Here is a 22,640-nt window from a genome sequence, read left to right on the forward strand (position 1 = left end):
ATACAGCGCAACCAGCCGAGAAAGTTGGGAGTATTTCTAAGGGGAAGGAGAAAAAAGGAGGGCTCCAAGGCAGAACACAGGTAGATGAGGTTTTCAGGGGCTGTGGGGACGTCAAAGGGAATTAGGACAAGGAAGCTCAGGCTTGATTTTGACTCCCTTTTTTACAGTGACCCTCAGTAACCCTGTTAAGTCCTTCCTTCCCTCCCTCCCCTTTCGGTGGTTTTTTTTTTTTTTTTTTAATACGGCGTCTTTCTCTATATTTCCTATATTGTTCAGAAACCGTTAACACCTGTTGGGAAGTCAGTTATTCAGGTTTGAGCTGAATGACAATTATTTGAATGGTAAAGGGTGTTAATGTATAATTATTCACGTTCATACCAGGACATTGACAGTTTAATCATTTCTCTGTAGGCTTTCTTAAGTTTGAGCTTAAAGTCTTAGGCATAATTCTTTTGTTAAATAAGTTTCGGGCGCTCTAATTATTGGGAAGGTGAATGCAAATACGCCCAGGTGCAGCTGTGAGGCTGTTGAACCCACTTCACCTGCGCCAGCCTCGCCAGGTGAGCGCGTCACGTCCCCGCAGTGGGTGAGGCAGGAGGCTCATTTCCGAGGGCTAATAGTCAATCCTTTCTGCGAGATGAGCTCTGAGATTGTGTTCTGGTGCTCCCAGGGCCAGCCGGAGCCCGCGGGGGCATTGCTATTCATGAGCTCAGAGCCCTGCTCGGCCTGTCCAGGCGTGGAAAGGGACCCGCCTTAACCCTTTACTGAGATCATCTACCTCTGGACCCCTCTGTCCTCCTCAGAACTCTTGAGGACCCCAAAGAGCTTTGGGTTATGAACACTTTATCTGTCTGCAATTTCCACGTTGGAAATTAAACCTGAGAATTTTTTAATATATTAATTTGTTCTAAAGGAACAATAATAAATTCACTGCATGTTATCAAAAATAATAATATTTATATGAAAATACCTCTATCTTCCAAGACCAAAAACACTTAGAAGAGTAGCATTGTTTTGCGTTTTTGCCAGTTTCTTTCATGCCTTTGCCTTAATGGAAGACAGGTGGATTCTCATAGCTGCTCCTGCATTCAGTCTGTTGTTATCACACATCGTGTAGCTTATGGGAAACTTCTGCGTGCTTCTGGGAGAATGAGAATTTAAAAGGCAAATAAACAGCACCTTAGTATTACTGTGAAAGTAGTTTTCACCTCACAGTGCCCCTAAACAGGTCTCAGGGACCCTGAAGCTCCCCAGACTGGACTTTGAGGACCGCTGTTCTAAAGCTCGCAAATGTTTAGCGCTCCTGGAAGTTTCTCGTAATGAAATTTGTGTTGCGGGTTCCTGATTTTTTTTTTCATTTTTTCATTTTGTTTTTCTAAATTGTGTACATTAGAATTTATTCTTTTTGACAAATGCTGTATGCTAACACATGTATGGAATCTTAAACCAAAAAAAAAGGCTCTGACAAACCTAGGGGCAGGACAGGAATAAAGATGCAGACGTAGAGCATGGACTCGAGGACACGGGGAGGGGGAAGTGTAAGCTGGGACGAAGTGAGAGAGTGGCATGGACGTATATACACACTACGAAACGTAAAATAGTAGCTAGTGGGAAGCAGCCGCATAGCACAGGGAGATCAGCTCGGTGCTTTGTGACCACCTAGAGGGGTGGGATAGGGAGGGTGGGAGGGAGACACAAGAGGAAGGGGATATGGGGATATATGTATATGTACAGCTGATTCACTTTGTTATACAGCAGAAACTAACACAACAGTGTAAAGCAATTATACTCCAATAAAGATCTATTAAAAAAAAAATTTACTCTTGGTCCACAGCTAGAGATGCGCACAGCTGTGGTGCTTGACCTGCAGCGTCCGTTTCACGTTCCTTTTGTTAACCTGTACCCCACACTCAGCCTGGCCTCCGCTAGATCAGAAGCAAATCAGAGCCCTACAGCGTGTCCCCAAGGCAGCGGGAAGGGTATTTCACATCATGTGCACGTGAGGGCCTGGGGCACAGGTCCTTCCTTCCACTGACCTACAAGAAAGAATAACTTTTAAATTTAAAACACCGTGTATTTTCTTGTTAGCAGAACCGAGAGCCCCCCTCTGATGGGCAGGGAGTGTAAGTGTGAAACTAGCAGCAGGCTGCAGCGTGCTGACCACGGAGCTTGTTTCCCAGCCTGACGGGACGCTCACGCACGTGGGTGCCTTCCATCACGTGGGCCCCCGCTGCCCCGCCTGCCCGGACCATCAAGGCTGCACCCGTGCCTGGTGAGGGGCAGCCACTGAGTACGAGTCACCTGTGGCGACCCCGAGAGGGAAAGACCCAGGCCAAGCAGCAGAAGGACACGAGGGTCTGCTGGGGCTCCTGTCCCCTTTCCAGACTCATTGTGGCAAAGAACGCCCCATTGTGAGGAGGGAAGGGGCAGGGATGGGATGGAGACCAGCCCTGACATCTGCGCGGCCCTGACGGACAAAGTGCTTTGGCACAGGTAACTCAAGGGACCCCCGTGTGGTGCGCGCCCCATTCCACCCCCGGGGGACCATGGTAAGCAGCCCAGCATGAACTTTCTGTAGTGAGTGCTGAGGCCTGGCAGCGAGTAGGAGCTGCCTGCCAAGGGGCCTGAGAGCCACCTGCAGAGCGTGCCTCTCAGCATCCACCCCCTCTGACCCGGGGGGCCTCCCCTCTGCAGTGGATGGTGATAGAACCCGCGGCGCGGGGGCTCCCGAGGACTGAACGAGTTGAAGCACATCGCACAGTGCCTGGTGCACAGTAAATGCTCAATAAATGTTGGCACTTGTTACGACCGTCAGTGGTTTTTAAGCACATTTACCGCCATTTCCAGATGAATCTTCTTCAAAATAGCACCCATGCCCGTTTCCCCAGCTTTCCTCAGAAGATTTGGAGACCTTCTCTTTGGAAATGGCCTTCCAGCCGTCGCATCACACAGAGTTTACCGGGCACTGACTGACTCCCTGCTGTGTACCAGGGACTGTTAGGTGCTTCGGAATACTCTGTGTTGGCAACTTTTCTCCCCCAGGAGTGGATTTGACTTTTGGGAAGTGATCCAAAGTTCGGCCTACCCAACGCTGGACGCTGGTCGTTAGACCAGCAGAAATAGCTTTGCACCCCGATGAGTTGAGACCACAAACTAACAGGCCATCTTTACTTGAAGCCTTACCAGTTGGCCCAGGGGCAGTACCTGAAGAAGTAGCCAAGTATGTTCAGAGAAGGGACAGCACTTCCCAAAGGGCTCCTTTGAAAGGCAACACAGCTTCATCCCTAAGAATTCCGGGGGGTTGTCCCCCAGACGAGGGCTTGTACTGGGTGCACCCCGTCCTTGAGGTGTTGGCGGCCAGCCGGAAAAGGAAAGCGTAAAATGATGTGCCACCTGGAGCTGCAGGTGGATGTCGGGCTTGGAACCAGATGCACGCCGGAGGTGGTGGGTGCTGTGTGTGGTCGGGCCTAATTTTTAAGGAGAGCCTCAAAGGTGTAGGCGTTGGTGTCTCCCTTCAGGGGCAGGGAGGCCGGCTCCTCCACTACTAAAGAATTAATATTTTGAGCACGGCCACTGTTGGCCGCGTGGGGCTGCAGGGTTTCTTCCATGGCTCGCCCTGCAGGCGCTGAGGAGGCTGGCTGAAGTGCAGACTCAGCCAGAGCAGAGGCCTCGGCGGAGCCACTGGGACTGGGTGGAGACGCACCCCGTAACCAAAACCAGCATGGCCAGGACGGGGCTTCATCTCACCCTCCAGGCCCGCCCGGGAGAGCAGAGCACACGAGGCCCCTGGCCAGCTGTGTGGACAGCAGTCAGGTTAGGACAAGCCGTACATCCAGGAGAGGCTGCTGAGGGCTCGGAAGCCTTGCGTCAGGTGGGAAATAGTTGGGGAGGTGGAACCAGAGCAGCGGGCTGAGGGCCGCGGGGCCAGGCCAGCTGCCTTAGCCTGCGGCCTTCCCCGCGGTCGCCGGAGAGCCCTGCACTGAGGCCCGGGGAGGGCAGAGGCGCGTCTCACCCCGGGTGAACCAGGTGCCTTAGGCGAAAGAAGCAGGAAGCTTCCTCTTTCCTTGAATGTTTTTGGACCAAGGCCATGAGTTCTGCCTTGCACACAGTTTCAGTAGCTCTGCCATTAGCTGGACGGTTATTCCAGGCTCACGCGGGAGCCATGAGGATGGGGTCTCCCTCGGGGCCTGTGATCTGGGCTCTCAGCATTGCCTGGGACCACAGAGCCCCACGCTGGGAACCAGAAGAGGCTGGCGCCGCCGTGTCCCATCGGCTGGAAGAGGGATCCTCGCCTCGGGCACTTGCAGAAGGAGCAAGTGGTAGTACACCGAGCAGCACGTGAACGTCTCCTAGACGGGAGCCGCCTGCCACTGCCGCATCAGTTGCCCGCCCCGGTGTCCCATCTGGGGGCTCACTTCTACTTGAAGAGCCCCCAACTTCTCTTCGGGAAACTCCTACCCACTCTTCAAGGCCCAGCCCCCGTCAGCTCTGCTCCAGCACGGCCCTCCCCGTGTCCTTGTCCGTGTTGGAGCTCTCCATCCAATGCCACGGTTTTTTCCAGCCTGTTTTTGTAGTATGTTAGAAATAAAGGTTGTCCCCCATGGCCACTACGAGGTAGCACTCTTCCCGTGTCAGGAATGTCCCTTACGTTCTCCAGGTAGAGCTTCTCACCCGTCCTGAGCAGCCCAGGCCAGTGTCCCTGTGTCCCTGGCATCACGTCATTTCTGACCCTGCTCCCAATTCCACAGCAGATTGTCACATGCTTCACGTGGAGTGTGCCGTCCCGATGTCAGGAAACTCACGGCCCCTCCCATTCACCAGTCTGACACTCTCAGGTAGATATATTTAATTCATTTAGCCCAGCTTGGTAAGACGTGCTAAAATGAAAATACTATGTTGATTCCTGAACCTTTGGAGTGACCTATAAACTCTTTTATTTCTTTGTTTTTTCTCTGATACTTGTAGGGTGGTAGAGGTCATGGCTGACATGTTGAAATAAATCCAGTTATTTTCACTTAAGCCACGTTATATTTCATATCTAATGAAATATACGTATATTAGAACATACGGAAAGAAGAGATTATTTACAAGTCAGCCACTCCTAATGTCAGAAGCAGCTGCGGCTGACAGGAGTGAGTTTGGAGTTCTGGAGCCCCATCGTCAGGGGACTCCTTTGTATTTATTCAGGCCCCTCAGAGTGCACACCCCTTGCTGAGCCCGGTTAGCAGTGGGGTTGACTTGCTCTGGCCCATCCAGAGGCCCCCGGCTGAACTGCTGGAGCTCTGCCTGCAGGGAGCAGAGCCAGACCCCTCTGCCCTCGCTCTGCCAGACGCTGACCGGGTTTCCCATCCGGAAGATGCAGGGAGCAAGGCTGCTGGGGCCGCCGCTCTGGCCGGCGGCAGCTGTTCGTCCTGAGCACGTCTGAGAGCTGGCAGGGCTGCAGGTGCCCCTCCGCCCGCTTGTCCTCAGTACTTGCATCAGGACCACGTGCCTTGACAGAACAGCATCCCTGCCATGCCACCCGGCCCAGCAGCTCCCTCTTGCCTTGGAGCCTTGCAAGCCTCTGCCAGTTGCACTGTCACCTGAGTCAGGCTTGGCAGGTGGAGGTTGCTCTTAGGGAAAACGGTGCTGCCCCCTCTCCCCTCTGCACCAGCCGTCCTCAAGTGGATGTAGGGAAGACCAGGCCCCATGCTTATACCCACCCCCTTTATTCATCTAGTCGGCACTCACTGGATGCCTCCTCTGGGTCAGCCACAGAGCTGACTGTTGAGATGCGGACCTATAAGGCAGGTCCTTGCTCTGACCTGGGTTGGGTAGAAGGGACCACCGTGGTGGCTGTATTATTGAGAGCCTTGAGGGGGGGACTTGCAGAGGGGAAAGATTTTGCAGAGAATGTGACCTAGACTCCGTTTGAAGTAGGTATCTTGACCTTCCAGAAGAAAACTCTCTTTCGTTAAAGAAAAGGTGTCTAGAAGACGTGTTTCCCTCTATCCTGTTTTTCACGTAGTAAAATTGACTTTTTGTGGTATATGGTGCTATGGATTTTCCTACGTGCACAGATTTCTGTGAGCGTCACCGTAATCAGGACCCGGGAGTTGCACAGCCGTAGAAACTGCTCCCACTGCCCATCTGTGATCATAGTCGCCTCCCTCCCCATCTCCCGGACTCCGGGCAGCCACTGAGCTGTTCTCCATAACCACGGCTTGTGGTTTAGGGAACGTCATAGAAACGGGCTCCAACAGTATTTAATCTTTTGAGCCTACTTTCTGTGACTCAGCTTAATGCCTTTGAGATTCATCCAAACTGTTTTATGTGTCTGTAGTTTATTCCTCTTAATTGTTGTTGTGTTCCACAGCATAGATACATCTTCATGTGTTTATTATAGCCATTCTAATAGGTATGTAATGCTGTGTCATCGTGGTTTTAATTTGCATTTCCCTAACGGTTATGTTGAACATCTTTTCATGGGCTTATTTACCACAGTATATCCTCCTTTGGCAAGCTGTCAGTTCAGGTCTTTTGCCCATTTTTTTAATTAGGCGGTTTGTTTTCTTACTGTTGAGTTTAAAGATTTTTTATGTGTATTGCAGTTATAAGTCCTTTGTTAGATATGTTATTTCCAAATATTTTCTCCCAGGCTCTAACTTGTCTTTTATCTCCTAACACTGACTTTCACAGACCAATTTTTTTTTTTTCATTTTAATGAAGTTCAGTTTATTTTTTAATTTATGAATTGTGGTTTTGATGACACGTCTGAGAACTGTATGCCTAACTTCGGGTCACAAAGGTTTTCTGTTTTCTTCCAAAATTTTTTTAGTTGAAAGTTTTATTTAAATATACGATTTATTTTAAATTAACTTTTATAAGGTATGAGAGTTAGGTCAGAGTTCAGTGTTTTGCATGTAGATGTCAAGTTTTCCAACACCATTTTTGAAAATAATACCTTTTTCCATTGAAATGCCTTTGCACCTTTGTCAGAAACCATTTGGGCATACGTGTGCTAGCCTCTTTTGGAAATCTCTATGCTTATCCCTTTACAAATTTCATATTATCCTAATCTATAACAGCATAATAGAAAGTCTTAAAACCTGCTCGTGTGCTTTCTCTCCTTTTTTTTTTTTTTTGCCTTTTTCAAAATGTTTTGACAATTCAGGTTCCTTTGCCTTTCCATGTAAGTTTTAGAATAAGCTTGTCTATATCTTCAGCAGATATCCCTGGAATTTTGAGTGGAATGGAAATAAATCTATAGATCAATTTTTGGAGAATTGAAATCTTTATAATATTGAGACTTACTGTCCATGAACATGGTATGTCTCTCAAATTATTTAGGTATTCTTTTATAATATTACCAATATATCAGTATTTTGTAATTTTCAACATAACGATCTTGTATATAATTTGTTAGATTTAAATCTAAGTATTGAATTTTTGTTGGAGCTATTATCAGTGACAGAACTGTGATTGATTTTGGGGTGTTGACCTTGTACCTGGTGACTTTGCTAAATTCACCTATTAGTTCAAAGTTGCTTTTGTTGTTGGTGTGTTTTTTGTTTGTTTTGGTAGATTCCTCGGTATTTTCCCATAAACAAATCATGTTGTCTGTGAATAGGGACAGTTTTATTTCTTTCTTTCCAAAATGTATGACTTTTATTTCCTTCTCTTGCCTTAGCGTGATGGCTAGAACTTCCGCGATGATACTGATTAGGAGTGGGCATCCTTGCTTTCTTCTCAGTCTTGAGAGTAAAAGCATTCATCTTTTCACAGTTAAGTCTGATATTAACTGTAGGGGTTTTTTTGTCTAATATCTTTATCAGGTTATTCCTAATGGCTGAGAGCTTTCATCTTGAATGGATGTGGAAATTTGTTAAATTTTTTTCCTACCACAATTGATATTATTATGTATTTTTCATTAGGCTGTTGATATGGTGGCTCATATTAGTACATTTTTAATTGACTTCATTTTTTAGAACAGTTTTAGATTTACAAAAAAATTTGAGAAGTTAGTACAGAGAGTTCCCTGATACCCCACACTCATTTTGCCCTATAATTGACATATTAGTGTGATACACTTGTTACAATCAACAAACCAGTGCTGATATCTTACTAACTAAAGTTCATATTTTATTCAGATTTTCTTAGGTTTTACCTAATGTCCTTCTTCTGTTCCAGGAACCAGTTTAGGATACCATGATAGATTTGGTCATTATATCTCCTTAGACTCCTCTTAGCTTTGACATTTTCTCAGATTTTCCTTGTTTTAGAAGACCTTGACAGTTTTCAGGAGTACTTGTCAGGAATTTTGTAAAGTGTCACTGTATTCGAATTTATATGATGCTTTTCTCATCATAGACTGGGGCCGTGGCGTTGTGGAAGACCACAGAGGTAAAATGCCATTTTCATGCAGTCATATCAGGGTACATACTATCATAATGATTTAACACTGTTGAGGTTGGCCTTGCTCGGTACCAATATGAAGATAAACGTTAGCTCATACTCATGTCTACACGGAGTTCTAATCCATTATCACGTGGATCCTTCTGGCCGCCTCTTGCTTATCTGTGAGAAACTGGCTCCAGCCTTCTGCCATCCGTTTAGCTAGTTGTTTGAGCCCAGTATACCGTATAGCAGTATCAGGATTTTTATCCTGTACTTCCGTGGGAAACAACTGTATCAACCAGGGTACAGTGCCCAGTGCAGTTCCTTTTGTCTTAATCTTATGGACTCCACTCATGTCCAGAGTTACTTAGGTCACCATGTTTCCTCCCACACACCTCAGTGGGCTTGTTCATACGTTTGTCATACAGGTAGATTCTCTTGTCACCGCCTGCATTCTTTCTTGGGGTCCTCCAGTCTGTTGTTAATTTGCATACGTTGAATGTATGTCTCTATTGTTATTCCTTTTACAAAAGGCCATAGAGTTGGGATCATATAGCATGTAGCCTTTCCAGAATTTTTTTTTTCACTTGGCAATATACATTTAAGATTCCTCCATGTCTTTTTGTGACTTGATAGTTCACTCTTTACATGACTGAATAATATTCCATTGTATGGGTGTTCCATAGTTTATTTACCTATTAAAGGACATCTTGGTTTCCAGTTTTTGGCAATAGGTGAGTAAAGCTGCTGTAAACATTCACGTGTGGGTTTTTGTTTGGACATAAGTTTTCCAATCAGTTGAGTGAATATCTAGGAGTGCGGTTGCTGGTTCATGTGGTAAGCCTCAGTTTAGCTTTCTAAGAAACGACCAACTTTCTTCCAAAGTAGCTGTTCCACTTTGCATTTTCATCAGCAATGAATGAATATCCCTCATCCTCACCAGCAGTCAGTACTATTGAGGGTTTTTCTTGTTTGTTTGTTTGTTTTGTTTTTAGCCATCCTGATAGGTGTGTAATTGTATCCCATTGTTTCAACGTATAACCCCCCAATGACAAATGATGTTAAGCAGCTTATCATATGCTTATTTGTCATCTGTATATCTTTTTCGGTGAGGAGGTGTCTGTTAAGCTCTTATCCGTTTTCTAATTGAGTTATTTTCTTATTGTTGAGTTTTTAAGAATTCTTTGTGTATTTTGGATACAAGTCCTTTATCAGATACCTGTTTTGCAAAATTTTCTTTCAGCCTATGGCTTTTCTTTAAGGTGTCTTAACAGCATCTTTCACAGAGCAGAAATTCATTTTGATAAAGTTCAACTTACCCATTTTTTTCTTTCATGAATCATGCTCTATCCAAAAACTCTTCCCTAAACCCAGGGTCACCTAGATTTTTCCCTAGGTGACCATCTTCTAGGTGTTTTCTAGTTTTGCCTTTTAGATTTACGTCTGTGATCCGTTTTGAGTTCGTTTTTGTAGAAGATGCATATGGTCTGTGTCTAGATTCATATTTTGCATGTGGCTGTCCAGTTGTCCCAGCACCATTTGTTGGAAAGACTAGCCTTTTTCCATTGAATTGCCTTTGCTCCTCTATTTATGTGAGTTGTTTTATTCTGTTCCGTTGATCTAGGTGTTTTTTCAGCGGTACATCCTATCTTGATTACTGTAGCTTTATAATAGATTAATTTTTCAAATATTGAATCAGCCCTCCATTCCTGGGACAGACTCCACTGAATTTGATGTCTTGTTCTTGATGTATTTCTCGATTTGATTTGCAGACACTTCGTTGAGGATTCTTGCATGTATGTCCATGAGAGATGCTGATCTGTGCTTTTCTGGTTACTGTCTTTTTTGATTTTGATATTGGAGTAATTCTAGCCTCATAAAATGCCTTGAGAAGTGTTGTTCCCTTCTCTTCTATTATTCTGAAAAAGATTATGCTGAATTGATGTGTTATTTAAATGTTTGATAGAATTTTCTGGTGAAATTATCTGGCCCTATGATTTCAGAAGATTTTAAACTATGAATTCAAGTTCTTTGATAGTTACAGGACTATTTCCAGTTATCTATTTCATCCTGGATGAGTTTTGGTAGTTTGTAGTTTTAGATAAATTTGTCTAATTCATCTATGATATTGAATATTGTGCCTAGAGTTAGAGTTTTCCTAGAGGAAAAATTTTTTGTCAACTTAATGTCTGTGAGGTCAGTAGTAACATCCCCTCTTTTGTTCCTCATGTTGATAATTTTTGGGGTTTTTTTAATCAGTCTTACTAAAGATTTATCAATTTATTTTTCTTTTTAAAGAACCCAGTTTTGGCTTCATGTATTTTGCTCTATCATTTTTTGTTTTCGATTTCACTAGTTTCTGCTATTACCTTTATTCTTTCCTTCCTTCTCTTTTTGGTTTATTTTGCTTTTCTCTTTCTGGTTTCTTAAGGTGGAAGCTTATTATTAAGTTTATGTTTTATGTTATTACTGATCTGAGACCTTTTTTCTAAAATACGCATTTAATACCACAGATGTCCCTCTAAAATACTAGCTGTGTCCCATAAATTGTGATATGCTGTATTTTCAGTTTCATTCAGTTCAATTTTGTTTTCATTTCCTTAAGACTTCTTCTGTGACCCATAGATTATTTAGAAATGGCTTACTTACTCTCCAGATGTTTGGAGATTTTCCTTTTGTCTTTTTCCATTATGATCAGAGAAAATCACTTGTCTGATTTCAGTTGTTTAAAAGTTGTTAACATTTGTTTCATAACCCAGAATATGCTTCATCTTGATCGGTGTTACATGTGCATTTGTAAAGAGTATCTCTTCTGCTGTTACTGGCTATTCTATAAATGTCAGTTAAAACAAGTTGGTTCACAGTGTTTTTTATTTCTGCATCCTTGATGTTCTGTCAACTATTTCTATGAATTATGAGAGAGAAGTAGTGAAGCCTTCAAGTATAATTGTGGATTTGTCTAATTATCCTTTCAGTTTTGCCATTTTTTTGCTTCCTGCATTTGAGCCCTGTCGTTAGGTACATAAGCATTTACGGTTGGGATGTCAAACATTTATTTCATTTTATTTGCTATCTTATTATTTATTACATTTTATTATCACATATTATTATTCATTTTCTATCTTTTCCCTCGGTTTTTCATTTTTCTTTCCCCTTTCTTTCCTTCCTATGGAATATTTTAACATTTTTTTATATCGTGTATGTTTTTTAACTATATTATCTCTCATAGTTTTTCTAGTGGCTGCTGTAGGGATTATGATACATACTTAACTATCACAGTCTAATTGGAATCAATATTTTTCCACCTTAAAGTAGAATATAGAAGCCTTACCACCATGTAGGTCCTTTAACTCCCCTGCTTTATGTTATGGTGTCTTGTTTTACCTCTGTGTACATTGAAAATCTTATCTGTTGATGTCATGGTTTTGCTTTCAGTCATTAAACATATTTTAAAGAACTCAACAGAAGAACAGTCTTTGGTATTTAGCCAAATAGTTACCATTTGTTTTGTTCTGCTTTTGTTCCTAATGTTCCACACTTCCCTCTGGTATTATTTTGCTTCTTACTGAAGAACTTCCTTTAGCATTTCAGGTCTGCTGGCAACACCTTAACTTTTGTTTTTTTTAATCTGAAAACGTCTTTATTTTAACTTCACTCCTGAAAGATTTTTTTCAAAACTGGATGTAGAATTCTAAGTTGACAGTTCTTTTCTTTCAGCACGTTAAAATTGCCATTCTGCTTTCTTCTACCTCTGTGGTTACTATAAGAATTCTATAGTCATTCAAACATTGTTCTGCTATAAATAATGCAACATTTTTCTTTGTTTTCAAGATTCCTTTCTTTGTCTTTAGATTTCAGCAGCTTCATCATGGTATGTCTGGGAGTGGATTTCTTTGGGTGTGTCCTGTTTGCACTTTGCTGAGCTTCTTAAATCTATAGTTGTATATCTTTTGCCAAATTTGGAAAATGTTTAGCTATTATTTCTTTGAATGTTTTTCTTCGACACCACACTTTTCTCTCTCTCCTTCCAGAACTCCAGTAGCACGCATGTTAGACCTTTTGGCTTTTCCAACATGTCCCCGAGGCTGTTTTTGGTTGTTTCCTTTTGACATTTTTTCCTGTTTCTCTGGTTGATCATTTCTGCTGACTTATCCTCAGTCTCACTGGCTGTTCCTCTGGCATCCGCATTCTGCTAAGAAGCCCCATGCAGTGCAGTGTTTTCATTTTGTATGTTGAATTTTTCAGTACTAAATTCTCCATTTGATTCTTCTTTGTAACTTCTATTTTTTTAAAAAAAACTCTCTGTATTTTCATTTGTTTCGTGGGTATTTTCCCTTCTCACAGCATTTTTATTACAGATCCTTTGAAGTGGTTGTCAGGTGATGTTTATCAAGTCATCACATTGCACACCTTAAGTATCTTACAGTTTTATTTGTTAATCACACCTCAGAAAGCTTGAGGGAGGGGGCGGTTGTCAGGTGATTCTAACTCCTGTGTCAGCTTTGGCCTTTACATTTGTTGACTGTCTTTTCCCAGGCAAGTTGAGGTTTTCCTGATTCTTCATATGCTAAGTAATCTGGGGTTGTAACCTGATCATTTTGAATATGATATCCTGAGGCTCTGGGTCTCGTGTAAATCTTACAGTAATGTTGATATTTTTGTTTATGAGACACACGACCTGGTTGGATACAGCCCATGAGTCCTGACCAGGCTTCTGCAGGTTGTGGTTTCAGTACCCGTTCCTTTGTAGCCTCCGCAATCCCGTTCAGGTCTGCCCTCCAGGACCCCAGCAGTGGTCTAACCCTTACCTCAGTTCTCGGAGTCTTGGGTTTAGTGGCAGATCCACACATGCCCAGCTCAGGGGCGAATCCAGGAATCTATAAACAACTTGCTGGTGTGCTTTCCCAAAGGCCTCTCTCTCTGCAGTCTCCCTGGTCCTTCCGAGTTCTTGGGGGTCCTCCGCGCTACCACACACTCCTGCAACTGTGCTTCCATCTAGGGCCGAGCAGTGAGAAAACAAAGAAGGGGAAAGCAGTGGGTCCACCCACCTTTGGGGACCATAGCTCTTCCCATCAGAAAGGATGTTTCTCCTCAGGGCCTTCAGCACCTGCGGGCCCCCCACCACTGCAAGATTGCTTGGGGGCGGCGGTACAGGAGTTCAGAGGTAATAGCACAGAGGGGGGCTCCTCCATGCTCTGAGCATCAGGGGTCCTTCTCCCTCCTCAAGGTGATGAGAGCCCTGGGCTCTGTCTGCAGCAGCAGCACCGCCGGGGTCGAGGCTGCAGTCAGTCCTGGCTGGGGGTTATTGAGGGGAAAAGTGGTAAACTGGCGCGTCGTTGCGGGGTTTCTTCAAATTCCTCTTCCCGAACCTTTACTTTCCACGGCCCTCAAATAGCTGCTCTGTGCCTTGTGCCCGGGCTCTATAAAGGCATTCAGCAGAGATAGGCAGGGAGAAGACGCTGCCTCTGTTCCCCCTGGACCAGAACCCCTGTTTCCTTCCACTTTCATGTTCTCCCTCCCAGGTTCATTCCTGGAAAGGTCGTGTGGCCGCTTTGATGCTGAGGCGGCATCAGGTCAGTTTAGCTCGTTTACACTTGAAGAGCACGTAGTGTCAGAACTCGCCTCTGGAGTCACCTGGTCAGAAACCTGGCTCCATCCCAGATTATCCTGAGCTCCCGTGTGCCAGCCTGGGTGCCCCCTCTGTGCCGGAGGCCAGAGAAGGCAAGTCCTGGGAGGGAGAACCCTTGGAAAGTTGGAAACCTGTCAAATGGCCGTGACCCACGCGTGGACACCGGGTTTGACGCTATGGCGGGGCATCCTACAGGTGCACAGTATCATCAGCGACCTGGCTCGCGATGTGCAATCCAGGAAGAGAGTTTAGAAAACAGTTTTTGCCAGGTTTAGGTGGTTGCGGTGGGTGTGTTTAAGTAGCCACCCAAGCTCAAATGGAGATGGCCGTGTCCTTAAGATAAGGGGGATCTAAGGAGCAGTCTTCCAGCAGAGCCTACCTTGACCTCACCCGGACCCCAGAACAGGCAGGAGATGGGGAAGGAGAGGAACACCCAGAATGTGGCCTCCGGAGGCTGCAGGTGCTCTCCGCAGAGGACCTTACGGGAGAGAAAAGGATGGTGTTGCAGTGGTTGCCCCTTAGGGCACCTGAAATGATGGTCCGGCCACTAAAGACTGATGTGGTCGCCTCAAGAGAATGTATTTTACACATCGAGCATGGTAATCTTTATGAGCAGGTTTTGCTACATTTTAGAATGGTACCCAACAACCGAGAGTGTTGCCCCCCCGTTCAGAAGGGTGGGGCTCAGGTCTGATTTTGCACAGGTCCAGGGCGGAGGCGCTGGCTCTGAGCACCGCTTAGACTCATAAATGCATTTGCTCCCTACAAGGTGGAATTGAGTTTCCAGGTACATTTATACAACGATGTGCTTGACTGACAAATACTGCGTTTCTTGAGCTGTTCGTCCCAATACCATTGCCTGGTACCTACAAGGTGAGAAACGGTTTCCCGTGGAAAACTTGACAGTGAAGCTGAAAGTGTTTGATAAACTCCGCGCTCATGTATGGGCGTCCAGTTGTTTTATTTTTACAGTGTTTTTCCCCTTGGAAGGAGGGGCGCTCTGTGACTCGGCAGGAGTCCGTCAGCGCCTGGCGCTCAGGTGGTGGCCGGGGAGCTGCGCCGCGGCTTCTCGGAACTGTTCTGTCTCTCCAGCTTCTGTCTGCACACACCTCTCACGGTATGCCTGCAGGTTTAGTAAGTTCCAGACTGTCCTCCTGGAAGACCTAGGCAGCATCCTTCCCCTGGGCCAAAACACGGAAAGCAGAAACCAGCAACGCTGGGCTGTGGGAAGAAGGCAGGAGACCGGCCTCTGCTTCTTGCGGTATCGACTTGTGCTGCTTTTATCGTTTCTTTTCCGAGACAGCTATCCCTGAAACCTCTTTTTCTCCAAGTTATCACCAAGCTGCCTTGCTTTTCTTTTTTCTTCCTTTTTTTTTTTTAAGTTAGGCACAACAACGGGCGACAGTGATAACGGTGAACAGTTTGATTTCAAAACCCTTTCTAAAGAAATCGCAGTAAACAGAGTCTGTTTGCCTAAGGAAACGCTCTCAGCAATCAGCTAGTCACACAACCGCCTGTGCTAATGAACCCAGAGCTGTTAACGTGGTTTCTTCAGTTAAATTGATTCATGAATTTTGAAGAGAACATTATCTAATGAATTTTCTTTGAATAGAAAGCAATTAAAAGGACAAATCAGTCTGATTAACCCCAAAGTCACCCTCCTGCCACAAACGGTGTAGAGTTTGAAATTATATCATAAAAAACTAGAGCACATTTGCTATCTTCTTGCCCTCTGCTAATCCATGTAAATTAATGAACAACAAAGTCGATTTCTTTGCTGACCCTTTTCTGGTATCACCTGGATTATGCGGGTGTTTAATTTGCTTAATGTTATAATAAAGTCTAAACAGATTTTTCTCTCCCAGTGAAGTGATTATCATTCCCTTCAGTGAAGAAGTGATTTTTATTATTTAACACGCATGTAAGGGTGTGTTTCCTTTAAGAACCAAATCGCACTTGGCCAGCTTGGCGCCGAGTGTAATTAGTGCTATTAGGGACACACTCAGGGACTGCGCCCCTGCCCGTGGAATCCTTCCCTTTGTTGCTGCGTCGGGAGCTCCCGCCCCCCGCTCTGGGGGCCGCAGCTCCGTGTCCAGTTCTCCCACGCCGTGCGTCCCCTTCAGAAAGACAATAGGTGTCGGTTCAGACCCGCCTCCTTCACATGCCAGGCTTCTCCCCAGCGCACTCCACGCCGGCGAAAGAGCTCTAAACCTGGAGCAGAGGGAGGGAATGTTGTCGTGCGTTTTCCTTTTCATTCCTGCAGCGGGATGAAGAGTGAATGCAATTTGATGTGGTTTAGTCAATTCAGATGGGAATGAAGTTGTTTTATCTTTGCAGCCCTGCTCATTACAGATGCCTGTAGCCAAGGTCACCATCAGCCCCGGTGTACCCTGGTGTTTGGCATTCTAAGCCTGCCCGCCATCGGATGTGGACAGCTAGTATAATATCAGAGCCCAGCCCGTGGCTTCCTGTTCCTTCTGTGTCCCAGCCGAAGTTGGAAATTAACCAGCGGAACAAAAGGTTTCGAAGTTGGTGTGCAAGCAGGGCCTTCTGTGCTCACGGAGCGCACTGCGTGCTAATTTATACACACCCGGGTGCCGGGAGAGCGTGTCTCGGGCCTGCCTGGCGCTCGGGGAAGATGGGAGGAAGTCGCAGATCTGTGAGGCACGGTTGGGGACACCTGCAGAGGGGCCGGCCCGCTCCGTGCCCTGCGTCGCACGCCTCTTCCTCCGTGTCGGGTGACACGGTGACAGGGCCGTGCGGAGCTGTTTTCATTGAGAATAACGCCTCTGTGTATGTTGATGTACCCTCTCTTTCAGGACTGGAAGCCGTTTGTATCCAAGCTGTCGGAGCCGTTGGCCCAAATCGTGTCACTCTGCTCTCTCCCTTCAGATTCGTTCACCAGCCAGGTGCTGTGGAAGCTGCTGAAGGCTGTGAAATTCGGAGAGACGGTTTCTTACCAGCAATTAGCGGCCCTGGCGGGCAACCCCAAAGCAGCGCGGGCCGTGGGAGAGGCGATGAGAAGCAATCCTGTGAGTTTGTGTCCCCGTGGCGGCAGCATGGCCGTGGTCAGTGGGGGGCCTGGGCACTGCGCTCAGGGGGTCACAGTGTCCTCTGACTGAAGCGGGTTTCAGGGGCAGCCCGGGCTGCAGTGGGCGGGGAGGACAGGAAGCGTTTGTGGTGGGGACCTCTGGAAGAGGCATGGGTGGCACTGGTGGGGTGAAGGTGGTAAAGAAGCTTTCCCACGCACCACCGAGACCCTCCCCGCCCCACGATGCGTGTCAGAACCACGGGAGCTGCTCGTCACAGGGAGCCCGGGGCGGCGAAGCCTGGAGAAGTGGCGAGCACACGGCAATTCGTTCACTGGACAGCTGGGCACGCTGGGTGCCTAGGGTGTGCCCGACGCTCTTCCAGGTGCCGGGAGTACAGCAGGAAACAAAACAGACCCACGCACACGAGAGCTTATGTTCTAGAAAAATACACGTGCCGCGGTGTTTTCAAACCCATCCCCGTCGCCTGGGGGCTTTGCTCCGTCAGGAGGTCCAGGCCGTGGCCCTTGGGACCTGGGATGACTCATCGCTTTCGGGCGTGTCCCCAAGCTCCTTCACGTCGTTGTCCCCCCTTGAGTCTGCAGTCAGGCTAGGCTGAGAGCAGGACTCACGGACCACGCAAGGCCATCTCCCCAGGGGATAGGGTCAGGCCTCAGTGTGGGGTGGCCGCAGGCCTGTCGTTCCCAGGAGTGCAGAGGTCACCTCTGCTCCCCGTCACGCCACACGTGGGCCAAGCGCTGTCCAGCCTCAGGGAGGAAGTCCGCGTGGGTTGTGGAGAGGCCGTGACGTGGGCCTGGCCAAGGCCACACACGCCTGTGGAGCCTGCAGGTGGGCAGGAAGGGCACCCCTGTCCGCACAACAGCTCGGCCCTCTGGGAGACCCCACACAGTTGCATGGGGCCCTGGAATATTCCCGATCTTAGTCTCCAGTGCCCGCCAGGGCCTGCTATCACATTGGGAATGGATTCTCCCTAAAGCTGTAGGAAAGTCTCTCATATGGTAGAAGAATGCCATCCTATCAGGAAAAGCAAAGGGAGTCATCACATCATGGGATGGGAAGTTACTAATCAAGTTACTAAACAAGCTCTTTCCCTTGTCATCACATCATGGGATGGGAAGTTACTAAATCAGAGAGGCCCCACTTTTTGAAAACTTGCTGTGGCCCTGCTGTGTTTTCAGAACTACTTCCACCCCTGCTCGCAGGGCAGAGGCTGGCGTTTTGCACACGGCATTCGGCAGCTCTCGCCACTCGGCTCGCGGCCGCCCGAGGGCAGAGCCGGTGTCTCGAGGAGATGGCAGCTTCTTGGCCTTTCTCCCAAAACGGCACTGTTGCTCTTAAGCAGCAGCTCCTGGAGGTCTGTAGTGGGGGCGCTGCCTTAATGTACATCTGACCCGGAGAAGAGTTTTCTTCCATAAGAAAATATCTCAGATCGTCAGGAGCAATATGTGATACGATGACACAGCCCCCCACTTCCCGTGTCCCTGGTCTCCACGATGGAGACCGGTGGATCTGGTCAGCATGTCGTTTTGCACCTGTTGTGCCGTAGTGGCGGCGGCCCAGCTACGTCGTTCGCGTACGCCTCCTCTGTGCGCTACGGGCCGCGTTTCCGCGCTGAGCGTGGGGTGACGGTGAGTCAAGTTTCTAGGTGTAGTTACTCACGTCTCCCAGTGAAGCTTACGTCACACCTTCCCTCTGGGAGGCCACCGTCTTCTCCCAGGTCCACTCAGTTTGGGGCAGTTTGACTTTGCTCTGGATAGAGAGACCACCCAGAGCGTGCTGTGGTGTCCACTCAGGGCCTCGAGGGAGAACTCTGGGGACTAACTTCTTTGCACCCTCCTGCTTCACGGCATCACCGTGCTGTGTAGAAATTCTCCCTCTGTCCCCCATCTCCATCCCTGTTTCAGGCCACGCTCCTGTTCACACCCCACGCGGAGACGTGGTCCTTCTGCCCTCCCTCCCAGCCTCCCGGCCTCCCGCCCTGAGGTTGGCCTCGCGTCCTGGCACCGCCCGCCCCATCAGCAGGCGTGGCTCCCATCCTTGCCGTGAAACAGCTCTGCTCACTGACGCACACAGATGAGCAGCCCCTCACCTGCCCCGTGACGCCCGCGGTTTCTCACTCTGCAGTGGCGAGGCCTTGGCTGTCCGCCGATGGCGCTTGTGGTGATGTTCAGAAACATTTATTGTCCTGCAACCAGCGGGACTCTCTCCTCTTGCTATTGATCTCTATGACTGTCGCTGCTCAAGTATGGCCTCAGCCACTGAAATTTATAAAACAGGATCTCACAGGGCTTAAAACTCTACCGTCCGTGAAGTCCTAGTCTCGACATCCCCATCGCGTGCCCACGCCGAGGGTGGCCATGACGACGCACTCGGGCGGAGGATCCTGCCCGCACCGCGTCCCCTCTTCTCAGCTCCCTTCCGTGCCAAGGGTGACAGGAGGTGGTGAGCCCTCTGTGGCCTTTCCCTGGGCGTTCCTCTGTAGTTGGGTGCTGCCTGTGACTCATGCAGGGACCTCAACTTGATGAGAGGCTGCAGAGGACCCGACAGAGGCCTCCAGGTGTGGCTCAGAGGCACCGGAGGTGCCGCTGCAAGGAGATGCCTGCTGCGTGGTGCAGCACGGGCAGCTCGGCGGGAATCAGCCGCCCTCAGAGGGGTCCCACAAAGTTGGTAAAAGAGAACCTCCTCAGAACGGGCTGAGGGATCTCAGTGGTGACCCAGGGACCTGAGGGAGGAAGGGGCCTAGTCAGGGACTGGCTGGCGTGTCCCCCTTCTCGGCGCTGATGGCAGGGGCCCGGCCACAGCACCACACACGTGGGCTCCAGCACAGATAGCACATCGTAGAGGCTTACCCGCTGAAAACATCTTGTGTTCCGGCCGGGAAGAACGGTTGTGCATTTCAGCAGGAGAGCGGCAGGTGGACGTGGAATGTTCCAGACCACCGTGAGGCCCACTGCGCACTGATTCCTTAGGCGGCTGGCGGTAAAAGGACACGTGCTGGCTCCCGCGACGGCACGTGCTCTTGGCCTGGGCTGCTCTCCCCACGCCAGGCTGAGGGGCGGTTTTTGCGGTGGTGTGGTGGGGGAGTTTCGTCCCATTCCAGGTCCTTGGCTTTTCCATGGTTTCCCGTGAAGGAATCAACAGCCCAGGTGAAATGGTTTCGCAGCCTTCCGGAAGACCCTCTCTCAGGCCCAGCCTGGGGGACAGGCCGTCTTCCGGTGGGGCGGGTTGAAGAGGCCTCACGCCCTCCCCGGTAAAGCACCCTTCCACTCATCCTCAGACAGAATTTGCTAAATGCAGTTCAAAGGCGATCAATACTTGCACAGAGAGTTTCTCCACCTTCTTCTAAACAAACGCATTCCTGAGGAGTTAGTTTATTCACAGATTGCCATGAGCGTTAATGACCCCCTGAGCCTTGTCCTGCCCGTCACCCAGATGGCTGTTGATAAAGATTTAGCATCATGTTCTAAGTGTCAGGGCTGTCAGTGGGGCTGAACCATTTGACCAGAAGAAAAAACGCACAGGGAGCCATTGATTACAGCTTCTCGGTGTCACTTGTTCACCAGGATTTAGGTATTGATGAGGCCGCAAGTGAAAACAGGCTCTTTCCCTTGTGGGCTGCTACCCACAAGAACAAAGGCGAAGCTGGAGAAAATATTCAGCCGGCACCAGAATCAGAGGGATTCCATTATTGATCGAAAGGCCCCTTCGTGTTATTTTTGTTGGAGACAAATCTATGGGTTTGGAAGTTTTATAGCATTTGAGAAAGGGTCTGTGTAAGTGATGGATTCGCGTACTGGATGAATTAGATTTCACAGCGTGAAGATTTCAATGCAGCTGTGATATTATGAGCTTCGTGGCTGTTGATAAAAATTGCATTTCGTGTAGCACAGGCTTTAAAGGAGAGGGCATAGAGGGTGCAGATCCTTTGAAATGTCCTGAGGGCCCCAGTGAATTTTAGCAGGTTTCGTCATCTTGATAGTCTGAAACTTGCCACCAAAATTAGCACCAGCAGAAGCAGTGTTCCCATTTCCGGAGGGGAAGATAACTGTGTGTTTGGTAAGACACCAGTTCTCCATCAAAGACGAAGACTGGTCACAGCTATCTTTATAATTGCTGTTCCAGGCCAGCAGTCCTGTTATCTGCGTCCTGCATAGAAAGGGAGAAAGGTCCACGTTACACACTTTGTTACAATTTCATAGCTTGTTGGGCGAGAGGGAAGAAAATCAAAGCTCACTTGTGAAATCTGCTGTTCGGTAGGAAAACTGAATTGGTGCCTAAATGTTTGTAAGACTAAATTGAATTAAATGTCTGTCTCTTTATCAGTCAAAAACTTGAATTGTATATTACCTAATCGTGTCCTCCCAGCAATTATTAATGTACTATTGTATTTGATGAAAACCCTCAATCAGAGCAAACAATCTGTTCTTAAAGTTTCCCGCTACTCCCTCCAGGCAGATGGGAGCTGGGTGCTGCGGGCAGGACTCGGCGGGACTCGGCAGCCTGTCTGCTTCTCGCTCAGTTAAACTGCACTGGAGAGGAAGTCTGAGCTCACCCTCCCTGTGCGGGGTCAGAACCCCACAGACGATGCGAGTTACCATGGCAACTCTAACTTCTGGTCCAAGGCGGGACTAGTCTGTGATGTGCGGGAAGTCAGATTCCCACCTCCCAAGCCAACTTACTTACGTGCCAGCGCCCCCAGGCCCCGCCTCGGCGGTCCCCTGGGGGCAGTGTACAGAGTGTGGGGCTGGAATCCCCTCTCGGCCCCTAAGCAGCTTGTCAGCTTGGGCCAGAGGCTTAACGTGTCCCGAAGTTGAGAGCGCCTGGTCTGGGCTCGTTGGAGGATACGATGTCACGATGTGCACATCAGGCATGCTCTCCCCAGAGCATCATTACTGAGGCAACGTGTCTAGGACAGGGACTGCGGATCCAGCCAACCTCCTGGGACAGGTGCAGCCCCACAGAGGGGCACTTCCTGGCAGGCGTGTGTGTGTGTCTGGTGCCCAGCAGGTGACACCCTGCTCCACCCACAGTGAAGGGCCTCCGGTAAAGGCAGAAGTAGGAACGACCGCCCGAGGGGGCAGGGGGTGCCCAGATACCATGAGAGGAGGTTCCCCCCACGGGTGGGGTCTTTCAGGGTCTGCGCCCAGCTCCCCACCCCGGCGCCATCTCCAGAGTGGGCCCCGGTTCCTGTACCTGTGCCCGCTGCTATGACCTTCTTTGTGGAGCGGCCACCGTGATGTTCCCACAGGGATGAGAGCTCTCACCCCAGCATGCCCTGGGCCTGCAGTGGCCACCCACCGGTGCCCCTTCCTCCCGCCAGGATGGAGCTACCTAGGATGAAGCCTTTCTTCCCCAGGGACTCCAGAGCAGACCCTTCCCTTAGCAGAAGTCTGAACTCTGCCGAGGCCTGGGGAGTCCCTCCAGAGAGCAGCTCTTCTCAAGCTCTGAGTAACTGCTTGTCCGGATCCTTACTCAGAGCAACCATTGGTCTCCCAGAGCCCCGTGCAGTGGGAACACGGGGTACAACTCCTTGTGTTTGGTGGCCCCCGGCATGTGGCCATCCCTGGCACACTGGGTGTGCTCTA

General features: G+C 48.4%; 1 protein-coding gene across 8 annotated transcripts in view; it reads left to right on the forward strand.

Annotated features, from left to right (window-relative positions):
• Positions 1-22,640, forward strand: part of MGMT (O-6-methylguanine-DNA methyltransferase) — a 285,152-nt gene that overhangs the window by 257,611 nt on the left and 4,901 nt on the right. For all 8 annotated transcript variants that reach the window (XM_022568447.2, XM_022568451.2, XM_089898362.1 and 5 more), the window contains one exon: positions 16,898-17,037. In XM_022568447.2, the coding sequence (XP_022424155.1) occupies positions 16,898-17,037 (140 nt within the window). The remainder of the gene's footprint in view (positions 1-16,897; positions 17,038-22,640) is intronic.

The sequence above is a fragment of the Delphinapterus leucas genome, chromosome 16 (assembly GCF_059928025.1).
Source record: "Delphinapterus leucas isolate spDelLeu-1000000601 "Yukka" chromosome 16, BTC_Dleu_Yukka2, whole genome shotgun sequence".
In the NCBI taxonomy this organism is placed as follows: domain Eukaryota; kingdom Metazoa; phylum Chordata; class Mammalia; order Artiodactyla; family Monodontidae; genus Delphinapterus; species Delphinapterus leucas.